This window comes from Hermetia illucens, chromosome 1, assembly GCF_905115235.1.
Source record: "Hermetia illucens chromosome 1, iHerIll2.2.curated.20191125, whole genome shotgun sequence".
Lineage (NCBI taxonomy): Eukaryota > Metazoa > Arthropoda > Insecta > Diptera > Stratiomyidae > Hermetia > Hermetia illucens.
The window spans coordinates 31,493,890-31,505,862 of record NC_051849.1 but is presented as its reverse complement, the minus strand read 5'-3'; the positions used below and the strand labels follow the sequence as shown (position 1 = coordinate 31,505,862).

Genomic DNA, 11,973 nt, shown 5'->3' with positions numbered 1-11,973 from the left:
CAATGCTGCAATTTTATTTGAGAAATGTGGCACCTCATATACACTTCAGATGAAGGTGCCGAGGGCTGCATTTCCCCTTCAATGGTTTTAGGAGCCGACACTTGTAACGTGACGGTCCCTAATCCGTAGTAGAGCCGGCAACCTGCTGCACGTCCCCTTCAATGGTTTTAGGAACCGACACTTGTAACGTGTAGCCCGTAGTAGAGCCGGCAGTCCGATTTTTCCCGAACCTTCTTAACATCGTGTTCGGGAACGCCGATAGTGAGAGAAGTTCCCGGCCTATCGGCTCTCTCTTCTGTTTTGCTGCCTAGCAGCATCCAGGTGGAAGTGTTGAGGTTATTCTGCACACCAAGTTGCTCCAGAACCCCAGCACCATTCTGCTCTTCTTCTGGAAGCTAGAGGAGGCATGAATTGAGCTCCTCTTCTCGAAATTCTCAATATTAACGGAGTTATGAACGTTTAAAGTTTTTCTAAAGATTCCTGCACTTTGCGCCCATTTTCCCGCCAATTCGATCCCCCAACCTATATACCGTTTGATTGCTAAAACTAAATACTGTTAGTGTTCTGCTAGCAAAATATTTGATGCCATAAATTTCCAAGTTTGTAAAATTAACAAAATTTTATATTTATTCCAAAAATCGTAATCATTAAATGATTTTCATGATTCATATATGTTAATATTTAATTCCTACGTCGATTGCGGACATTGGTCAATCTAGGGGTTGCCAATAAAAGGTACTCTACCAAAAGTTAAACTGAGCAAACTGTCTTAAAGCAATTTCCATTTACATATCAAATCACTAACGCTACACTTAATAAAAAAACGACTAAGAACAAATCACCCCCAAATTTGTTCTCTTCTTTAATTTTCTTCATTTGATTTCTGAACTGCTCTTCGTACCTTCTCAATAACTTTAACCATATTCTCATATTTTCCCGTTGAATCTGGAAGATTTTCAAAATTTATTACATCACTGACGCCCACGGAAAATTTCTCGCCAGTTGGTAACTTGTCGTAAGATGAAAATTTCAAAACGGGTGTCCCCAAAACGAATGATTTCCGATTTGGCATATCAGGCAGCTGTGGCGAGAATTCTGATGGTTTTCCCTCCGATTGTTGAGAAGCTGTTGCTAACTCTGCAGCATTTTCGTTTGATTGTATCGATGATAACGTTGTCTGCGTGTCATCGTTTGCTGTTAATGGGCTTTCCGTTCTCTCCTCTTCGTTTCGTAATTCCAAAATCTCATCAATTAGAGAATCGTCTGTGTTTGTATCCATCAATGTTCCTGATGTTTCTAAAGCTTTCAATATAGCCGATTGTTCTGCCTCTAGATCCTCAAGTGTAGGTGACCGGCGACGTTGTTTACTAAGTCCGTCTGATTCGGGAGGTGGTGTTCCCGGCGGAAGACATTCAGGAGGAGGCGGCGGCGGAGGCGAAGAATCTTTCGAGGGTAAAGGTGGAGGAGGTGGCTGATTGATTCCTGGGAATGGAAGAGGCAACTGCAATGGGAGATCAGCAATAGGTGGTTGGACAACTTCATTTTCAATCTCCATATCAACTGTTTCGGCAGATTCTACAATTTTCTCGGAATCTGCTTGGAGATTTTTCAGTTTTTTCCGTTTATAGCCCTTGATTATGTTACCACCAAGGGATTCTATGAATTTTTCCTTCCGATCTTCAGGTAGCATAGGCGGCATTCGATGATCCTGTGAGAAACAAATAGACCAAAAATGATTTTTTTTTATAGTATTAAAGAAAATATTGCCTAAGCTAACTTGAAAATTAAATTTTGTCAAAAAACAACTCAGCCAAGGACAGTCCCAAGCCCGTTTGAGAAAGGAGGGCCAAGTCACTATAGCCTGACTCGCCGTGTAACACCCAGGCATCTCGGGAAATAGATGGAGTCCTATCAGGTTCTTCACTACTTTGAATCTTGTTTTGTTGCTCGCAATGTTGTCGTCAATTTCCTTTAATTCCTCGTCAAAATGTTTTTCACATCTTTTGCATTATAACCACTTGTTGAAGATCTTCATCATTTCCTCTCTTCGTCCTTGTGTTTCACTCTATATGTTGTTTGTATGCTTCGTTTCTCTTATCAAGCACTTCCTGCCATTCATCATCAACCATTTTTCCGGTGCCGAAATTCATATCCAAGCCCTTCTCCCGCTATTGTTTTTATAGCGCATTTTAGATCATACTAGGTATCATCAATGGACTTCCTCGCGAAATTCTGGAGAATAAGACATAATCGCTCTCCCAGTTTTACTTGTACTCTTCCGATTTTTTTTTTAAATTTCCGACATCCAATTTTCAAAGTAGGTTGACTTTTATTCTGGGAGTCTTCAACATTCGAGACCCAAGCCACCAGCTAATTAGTTCGTATTCAAGCGATACCTTGGCTTCCATAGCTTACGCAAGAGTACCAATGATAAAAGACTGTGGGCTATTCAATTAACAGTGTCGCAGGTAATGTTTGGCGGAAGTACCTGGTTTGCGCGGAAAGCGGTCCACAAGCATACGTGGGCCTCTCCAGATGGGACCACTTTCAACCAAATGCACCACGTGTTGGTTGAACACCGCCACCTTTTAGCCTTGATAAATGTCAAAACAATATAAATTCGGATCACTATCCCGTTGACATGGTACTCCGGGCTCGAATAACAGGTGAGAGTAAACGCTGAAGCCATCGACAACAAAGCCCTGCGCCACACCCATAGGGGGGAATTAATGCCGTAATAACCGGAGCTAACAGACATCCTGGAGATGAAGCATCGACAAATGTTCTTCGCAACCACCTGCAGAACGTTATAATTGATACGGCCACAAACATACTTGGCCGCAATCGCAAAAAAAGTCGCGGCTGGGTCGACGATGAATGTAAGCTGGCAACGGAACCGAAGGATGCTGCATACCGAGTAATGTTGTATTCTCAAAGAATGCGGGCATGCTAGGAGGCTTATCACAAACTAAATCATGCAGAAAATCAACTTCACAGACTGAAAAAGGAAGTCTTGGAAAATCAGCGGTTCAAAGACGAACTCGAAAAATACAGGAAACAACCGCAAAAGGCACAAAAGGCAGAAATTTTACCAATAAGTCAGCAGGAACAACCTTTATGCAACAGGCTTCTCGCCGCAAGTACGAAACGCAAAACTCCTGCGTATAAAGGGTGCGGAGCTAACAGACACCAAAATCGTTCATGAACAGGGCATACCTAATAACAAGCCCGTAACTACCGAAGGCATGAACACCGGAGACTACCCGTCTATCAACATTGAATATGATCAGCTTTCCCTTTTAGGGAATCCTACGGACGAACGTCGAGCTCCAAGACGAATTCCGACTAGCTTCAGGTAATTCGGTCTATAAACGCAAACAAACGACTTCTTTCATCTCGGAAACCGAGGCACCGACATGCAAAAATCGATACCACATCCCCACGGATAATGAACGCGGCCACGAAACGGCCCACGCACGCCCCGGAATTCCGAACTCAGTTGAGTCGGTAAGACCGGCCAAAAAATAGAAATAATAGTAATCAAATACCTTTCCTCCTGGCAATATTTTTGTACGGTTTGACTGCCAGGACGTTGGGTGTAATATTCGGACCATAGGTAAAAATGTACAATTCGAGATTACTAACCTGTCTGCCGGCTTAACTGTCCTACCACACACACAAAAGACTCTTTCACCTAATTAAGATCTCGAGGCCCTCCACCCCGTGGTCACAGGCCAATGATATCAACTTGGGCCTATTTCGTGTAACTTTCAATTCCGAGGCAAATGCCACCAAAGTCTCCAAACTAAAAACCCTTCTAGCGCAACAGCCTTACCATAAAAATAGGGGAAGGCAAATGCCCTCTGCGCTCTGCGATGGACGTAATTAGCATGGTAGTTAATCTGGCAAAAGGTACACTGATTTCTGCGGCTGCTGTGCTGTGTTGGCGCTAGATGTCAACAACACATGCAACTCGGCCAACTGGAACAGAATTAAAGGGACGTTGGCTGACAGAGGTGTCCCCTGGTATTTAGCGGATTTAGTGGAAAACACCCTCTCAGAGAGGACTCTTTGGTACGGGACGGATGAGGGCCCTAAAGAGTACATTGTCACAGCCGGGATGCCACAGGGATTGGTACTTGGTCCCCTGTTGTGGAATATCATTTATAATGAGATGCTTACTCTTCCCGTCCCAGAGGGGACTACGATTGTCGGCTTTGCTGATGCCCTAACTGTGGTTGTTGGAGCTAAACACCCAGAAGATATGGAGGTCTACGCGACAGAAATAGTGAGATCGGTAAAGTCCTAGAAAAAGCCGCGCTGACCTTGGCGGACACCAAACGGAAGCGGTCCTAATAACGAACCGAAGGAAAAATAGCACTGTGAAAGTGGACTTCGGTGGACATACGGTCGTATCAAAGCAGGCTATCAAATACCTGGGAGTGATAATTGACACCAAATTGAGCTTTAGTGCATATTCTACTGCCAAAAGGCAGACGGCATGTTGCCGAATATTGGTGGGCTGAAACACTGCCGGAGGTTGGTGCTAGCCCAAGTGGTGAGTTCCATCCTGCTCTACTCATCACCTCTGTGAGCACAGGCGCTTGCAAACTATCAGCGACAGAAGTAGGTGAACCCGGTTTACCGGCTGATGGCTTTGAGGGTTTGCAGTGCTTTTAGAACCACATCAGATAAGGATATTGCTGGTGGCAGGCATGATCCCTACCGAAATTCTGACTTAAGAAATGAGTGTGCTGCACCATGCACACAGAGCGTAGAAATGCGACAAGGTCAGAGTCGGATGATCTCTGGCGACGCAGATGAGACGAGTCTACGAAGGGTCGGTGGACGCATAGGCTCATTTCCAGCATTAGGGTGTTTCTTTTTTAGGAGGTGGAAATCTTCAAAAAACACTGGCCTGGACACGCCAGCTTGTGGGATTCTTATCCACTAGAACTACCCCTGACTCCCCTCAAGCCCAGTGGAACCACCGTACGGTATTACATCACGGGGCAGGGTCGGCTCATTTTAGCTTGGTTCTCTTTTGTCTCTACGCGGCGTACATAACCGCGCTTTTCTGGTCTTCTCTGCCTTTCACAGTTTGCTCTGGATAGATATGACCATGGAGTTGATCGCATCCCTGTCTTCCTGACATGCTAGCATTCTTCGCACCAAATTCTCTGGTAGGAACACCTCTCCTAGAGTCTCCTCTAGGTTCTTCCTTTCCTCCACAAACCTTGAACAGTGGAAGAATACATGCTCTGGGTCCTCTGGGACTCCATCGCAGTTTGGACAATCGGGTGAGGTATCTAGTTTAAACCTGAACAGGTACTGGCGATATTCTCCATGCCCGGTGAGAAACTGAGTAAGATTATAATTAATCTCACCGTGTCGTCTCTCCAACCACTCTTTGATGGCAGGGATGAGCCTGTGTGTCCACCGACCCTTTCCTGAGCGTTGCCAATGGTCTTGCCATCTATTTAGCGATCTCTTACTCGGCGTTCTTCGTCTGCGACAAAGGAGAGATAGACTTCGCATTATATATATTCATCATCTCATTTGCCAGGCATCATTCTTGCCAGGGCCGCACTCGCAGTGAACGGTTTGTCATAGACATACTGTACGTGTGGCTCATAGTTAAGCTTCCCATCTATCATCACTCCCAAGTAGTTGATCGCAGGCTTAGAAGTGATGATATGATTCCCAATTTGAATACAGGCAAAATTTCTTTTACGGCGCTTGGTGATGAGGACCGCTTCCGTTTTTTCCTCCGCAAGTGTCAGACCAGAACTCTCTAGCCAACCCTTAACAGCACTGATCGCTTCGCATGAGTATAACTCAGCATCTTGGAGATGCTTTGCGACAACAGTCAGCGCTATATCATCGGCGTAGCTCACCACCGTGGCTTCCTCCGGTCGGGGAAGATTAAGAACATCGTTGTACATGATGTGCCACAGCAGTGGGCCCAGTACGGAGCCCTGTGGGACACCCGCGGAGATAACCAACTCCTGGGGTCCGTCATCGGTGTCATACCAAAGTAATACTATGCAATATTTGCTAGTACTGCCCCTTCCGTGGATTGCATCTTCGGTCAAACCAGCAACCATTTTGATGGCATGAAGGTCTACTCATCCAGAGCTTTAGCGGACCAGCCTGACATCTTTCCCGGTTTCGGGCATGATAGTCTTATTCCCGCTAACTCCAAACATAGCCCAAAGAAGATTGCCTGGTGATCGCTGTAGGTGTAGTGCTTGCTGACGCACCAAGACATACCACGTGCCAGTGCAGGGCTGACAAAAGTTAGGTCTACGATTGAGGTAGACCCCCTTTTCTGAAAGGTGTTTACATATCCTTCGTTGGCCAGAACGACATCCAGCTCTGCGAAAGCATCTAGTAGACTGCGGCTCCTTGCATTTGTCTCTCTGCTATCCCACTCACGGGCCCAAGTATTGAAGTCACCAGCAATCACCCTTGAACTACGACCCCTTGCGTCGAGAACAAGACTGTCAAGCATTTCCTCGAATTCGGGCAGTGTCAGGCTTGGTGGGGCGTAACAGCCGTACACATATACCCCGTTTATTTTCGCCCACACAAAGCCGCTGTATGTCTGACCCCCAGTACATTGTATGGCTTGTCGACCGCATGCCCATATCGCCGCTCCATCAGACGAATCTATAACCCACACGCCACCGTGACGGTTTCTATAGGGTTCGCTAACGATGGCAATTTTCACCTCGGATTCGTAGATGGTCTGCTCGAGTAAATCTTGAGCGACCCTACAATGATTGAGGTTTATTTGAATAAACCTCATTTTTTCATTGAAGTCAGCGCCTTCCTAAATTCCGGGCATTTAGCACTTTTGCCTTTTTCTTAACTACCTTGATCCATCCACCTTTTTCATTCTCCTTGGATTTTGTCGAGTCGATTGCCGGAGCTCGCACTTGGGGGACCTGCTTTTTCTCTTCGGTGCCTTTAGTTTCCTTTTTCGGAACTATTTGTATGGTTTTTTTCCTCTTCGGCGCCTGTTGACTTCCCAGAGGATCCACATCTCCTTCCTGCACTCTCTTGTTTGGTGGCAGGTTGATTGCAATACGATTAGGTGTCACTTGGGTCGCCTGTGACATCGTTGGGGCAACAGATTTCGACTTGCCCTTGGAATTTCGTCCCTCCTCCTGCGATTTGTTGTAGAGCACTCTAATTGCTCTCACCATATTTTTTATGGCTTGGTGGACGTTGTGCTTGTCCTTGATGAACTCAGATAGCTCCACTATTTTTGCATCAAGCTGTCTGAAGGTAATTCCTCTGCTTCAGGGCTCTGCCCTCCATGATTCCTAACCAGATTACTACATTTAAATAGTCCTTCACATTTGGCATTCATTGACCTTCCCTCCGTTTTATCTTTTTTGATGTTTGGCATTGGCGGAGATCTCAAAGTTGACGAACTTCTTCTGAATGGGTACTTTTCCTGGTCCTGGAGTACCTCTTGTTACTGCTCCCCTTGAATATGTGCGGTCGATGTTGCTGTTTTTGTTGTCCAGCGATCTGCTTTCAATTCATCCTTCTTCGGTTTTGTTGCTGATGTCCTTGGTAGAGTGGTACTTCGCTGCGAACTGGGGATGCGGTCGAGGGATATCGACGACCGGGAGCCCGCTTGCTCACTCCCAAAAGCCGCCGGTACTGGGGTTCCGAGCCCCTGCACCGTAAGTGGACACAGTGGTTGCTACAGGCAGTATCTGCACCGCTTTGGGTTGGATGATTCTCCGAATTGCATGTAATTTTTCACTCCCCAAGATTTGCAATGGAGAGGAGGGACCTGAACCAAATGTTGGGCAGGAGCGTGAGCCCAGAGAACTTAATTGCGGAGAAGCTGAGGTTCGAGGAGAATTGGCTTATAGTTTGCCCTGCAATCATATAAATACCGGAGGAGTTGCTGAAGGAACAAAGAAGGAGGGAAGCTGCAAGTAGGAGAAGAACGAGCGCCTAAAGGCAAACCTACCCCGCGAAGTAATACCTAAGTGATGGTCCCGCGGGGTTGGCGCTGGAGAGATCGGGGTTGGTTTTTAGTGGGTGCGAATCCCACATGCGCCCACTGTGGTTCCGGCGTTTGTGCGGCGGAGATGGGGGCGGACGTGTCTTTCTAAGATTTTCCACCTCCGTGTACGAACAAAAAAAAGTTAAGTTTCGCAGAGGTAAAGAGCGTTCCTGGCGCATGTCCGCTCCATTCGACAGCACAACTTGAACTATGGAACCAAACCAGGGACCTCTTCCTTTCCAACAGGACTTGACAAAGTATTTATTTCAAATGTTGGTCATAACAGAGCTTAGCAAACGCACGAGTGCATAATAAGAGAATTCCCAGAAAAAAACAAGGTAACTAACTGGAAACTTAAGGTTAGGCGGTAGAGCCGTTTTCCATTACCTCTATTGTACCTGGCTCCGCCTGACAATTGAAACCAGGAAAACTGATTATCTTTCGAACGTCGTATTTGTGTTTATCCTCACTTAGCTCGCCTTCCTCATCGTCGGATTCTTGCACTTGTCGACCCTACAAGTAAAAAACTCTACTCAATCTCCCACTGTGGGTAATATGGACAATGCCTACCTCAGAGTCGAATAACGTAATCCCGGAATGTGACACTTTTGCGTCTTCCAACCAACCCGGTGGGTATCCAAGGATTCGCATTTTATATATGAAAGGAGGAATTTCGTGTTTTTTCAGTCCCATTGCTTTCCGAAGGGCGTCGCTAATCCTGCCTGGCTTTATGTGGGCGTACCTTTGTTCAATGTCTACATGGTACCTCTCTGTCTTGGTAGCATAAAGCATTTTCTTTGCTTTGTTGATGCGTTGGTGGTTCTTGGGCTGGGGACAGTCTTTCAAAGCGTGGGACCCGGAGCAGTTGAAACAAAGGGACATTCGCTTCAGACTTGGACACTCGTCTTCATTCACCTCTTTCTTCTTCTCATCATTGAAAACCTCGCGGACTGACCGCTTATAAGAGGGTATCGCACTTATCTCCGGTTTACTTGCCGGCGTCCTGTCTATTGCAAATATCAAATCGGTGCCGTCGTCGACATCCTGTTGCTCCACAAGTTTCAGGCGCAGTTCCTGGTCCTCTTCGATCGTCTCCGCTTGAATGCTTCTCTCTTCCATACACTTTTGCAGTGCATTCCTTACGTGATCGCGTAAGCAGTCATACTTACTTTTGTCGCCAAACGTTACGGTTAGAATGACTTCTCCTCCGGGCTCCGGACTTTTGTTAGGATTCACCTCATCATCAACGATTTCCCCTTGCTCTGTCGTATCGCATTCGTCTAAATCAACAATTTCTTCGTCCTTATTGGACTCCGTAATAGTAACGTCTGGATCCTCGGCGGTGTCATCCAATTCTATCACCGAAATGTCCGGCTCCATCACTTCGCAGTCGCTATCACTCGCAGCATCGCCAGACAACCGCTTCTGCACTTTATTCAATGGTCGCAAACTCTGATCGCCTTTCATATTAATTAATTAAACTTTTCGATTTCCAAAGACGTGAATCCCTAAAATCATCCCGTGCAGCAACACAGCGCCGATAGAACAGCTATGGGACTTTGTTTTGTTTCGAATTAGATATCAAAGTGACATGTTGGATATAGTTCAATGACTTGTCGTAGACCCAGATACGCATGTGGATCTCGTCATCATTTTAGCGGTTACGCCCATTGAATATGCGACAGAGGGTTAATGTGCTCATCTTTCTTATCAGTGACGAAATCAGCATGCCAGAAGTTACATCACAGTTTACTTTACGGAGCAAAAATAACAAACTATTCCGAAAGAAGAATACACTCTTAAGAATTAACTTCGCTTACGTTCCACACTCAACCGCTGTAACAAGTTGGCCGCCAGGCTGACAACTATTTTTTCGTGGTTGGCAGCATTTGAAAACGAATTCAACGGAGACGATTGTTTTGAAGTTTTGCATTCCCATGAAAGTAGATAAATTCATCGAGAACACGAATATCAGTACAATATTTGAATTAAAGTAAGTATTTCTAAAAAATATATACAGTGCTATATAAAATTATTAACTTCTTTCAGCACAGTATATTGTTCTGGTGATGGCGAAGTGGCAGCAGCAATTCAAAAGTTGGGAATCACAACTGAAAAGTTCTAATAGTAAAGATGTTGAAGAATGTGTCCAAGGAATTAAGCAAACTATCGCTGCTGTTAATAAAAGTGATATCCAAGCGACGCTTACGTGTAAAGTGTTGAATTTAGCATGTCGGGTTATGAACGCAGAAGCCGGTGTCGAGTTGTTTACTTCGTTGGCGCAATTTATTTTTGATAAATATTGGGATACGTTTTTATATAATTTGAAATATTTTATGATCGCGTTAATTAGCAAGGTAAGTTTTCTTTGCTTTTGAAGAGTAAAGTGGCGGGATTTTCCCAGAAATGGTCGCCTCTAGAATAAGAAACGTTAACAGTTCACTCATTGAGCCCATGCCTTAAGGGATGAAGGGTATACGAATATTTATCCTAATGCAGAGGATCAATAAGAATTCTGGTTCAGATAATCACATCCTAATTCCAAATAATGCCTTGAATTTCACATTTAACAGCCAGCTTGAACGGACGCTCCAATAAGTGCTCTAAATCGTGTGCTTTTCGTCGTACGGGTGGTTAAGGCGCCCACTCCCACAGACAGGTAGCCTGTTTGCCAACCTAATTGTAAGCCTAGCCATTTCTCTCGCAAATTTTCCCACGATCAGTGCAACCCCATGTCGATCTCGAATATCCTTATTTCCGATGTGTTCCCGACGTCTTATGCCACTGGTCCGACGCAACATCTTCGCCTCCATTATGGCGAGGCACCGTTTATTGACTTTTATAGTCGGCCAACAGTCAAAACCGTAAACTGAAAAGAAGAGAGCTACCGCAATACGTACCTATTGTAATTGCCATTCATATGGAAAAGTATGCAAATGAGTTCGCTTGTGTCTGCCTAAGCGAACGGTTCGTTCTGCCGCTTGCTCCCGACTGTGCTCGGATCGGGTTTTTGCGCTGTTAGCAAGTTTACGAACATCGTTCAGTTATTTAGCCCCAGCGAACAAAAACCACTTCTCTCTGACAACGAAACCTCGAAATCTGCCGACGCAGCCAACCCACCGGTTGTTAAAGATAAGAATAGAATTAGCTTGCTCCCTCCGATTTTTCTGTATGGCTTGACTGCCAGGGCACTGGGCCTTGCTTCCAAGAACATTGACAAAAATACTAAATTTGAGATTATCAACCTACTGATCGACAGGCTCAAAGTTCGACTCATTTGCCCCAATACCCATAAGGAAATCCTCCACCTAATCAAGATCACCAAACTAGAAGGTCATTCCTTCACCCTGAAGTAGGAGCGGAAGCCAATCCGTATCCTCAGAGGAATCTCCCCTCATGAATTCACTTCCGGAGACGTGGCTTCGAAAATGAAGTAGTTAACGCAGGTTACATTGATCCCGTATCAAGGCTTTCCAGCCCGTTTTCGAGAGCCAACGACACCAACCTGAGCCTCTTCCGTGTGATATTCAACTCTGAGGCAGATGCCAACGTAGACTACCCCCGTTCGAATGTACAAGACAACGCCGATAAGGAGTCGGCGATGCCCCTCAAATGTGCAAACTGTCAATTGGATCACCCAGCCAACTTCCCCAAATTCCCCCGTAGGCTGAATCAATCCAGCGCAAAGAGAGAGCTAAAAGCACCTTGCACTCCTGATCTGCTCTGTTCTTCCCAAACCTTAACAGGCCCGCCTCTGTTCGTGCCTCTCGGCCTAGCCCTCTGCCTCATGCCAACTGGACCGCCCCTCCTTCACTGGCTGCAGTGGCCAGGGATCGAGTAAGACCTGAGACTCTCAGCTCTTTATCGCCCCCACATTCTTCCAATACCAGGGGCTTCTGCATAAAAGCCAGGTCCCTATTCAATATGTCATTCTCCTCTCT

General features: G+C 45.7%; 1 protein-coding gene across 1 annotated transcript; it reads right to left on the bottom strand.

Annotated features, from left to right (window-relative positions):
* Positions 1 to 604: 604 nt before the first annotated feature.
* LOC119661309 (zinc finger CCHC domain-containing protein 8 homolog) lies at positions 605 to 9,674 on the bottom strand. Its single transcript, XM_038070601.1, has 3 exons — positions 8,603 to 9,674; positions 8,420 to 8,545; positions 605 to 1,708 (listed from the first exon to the last, which is right to left on the bottom strand). The coding sequence occupies exons 1-3, from the start codon at positions 9,497 to 9,499 to the stop codon at positions 863 to 865; spliced, it is 1,869 nt and encodes a 622-aa protein (XP_037926529.1). The 5' UTR covers positions 9,500 to 9,674; the 3' UTR covers positions 605 to 862.
* Positions 9,675 to 11,973: the final 2,299 nt, after the last annotated feature.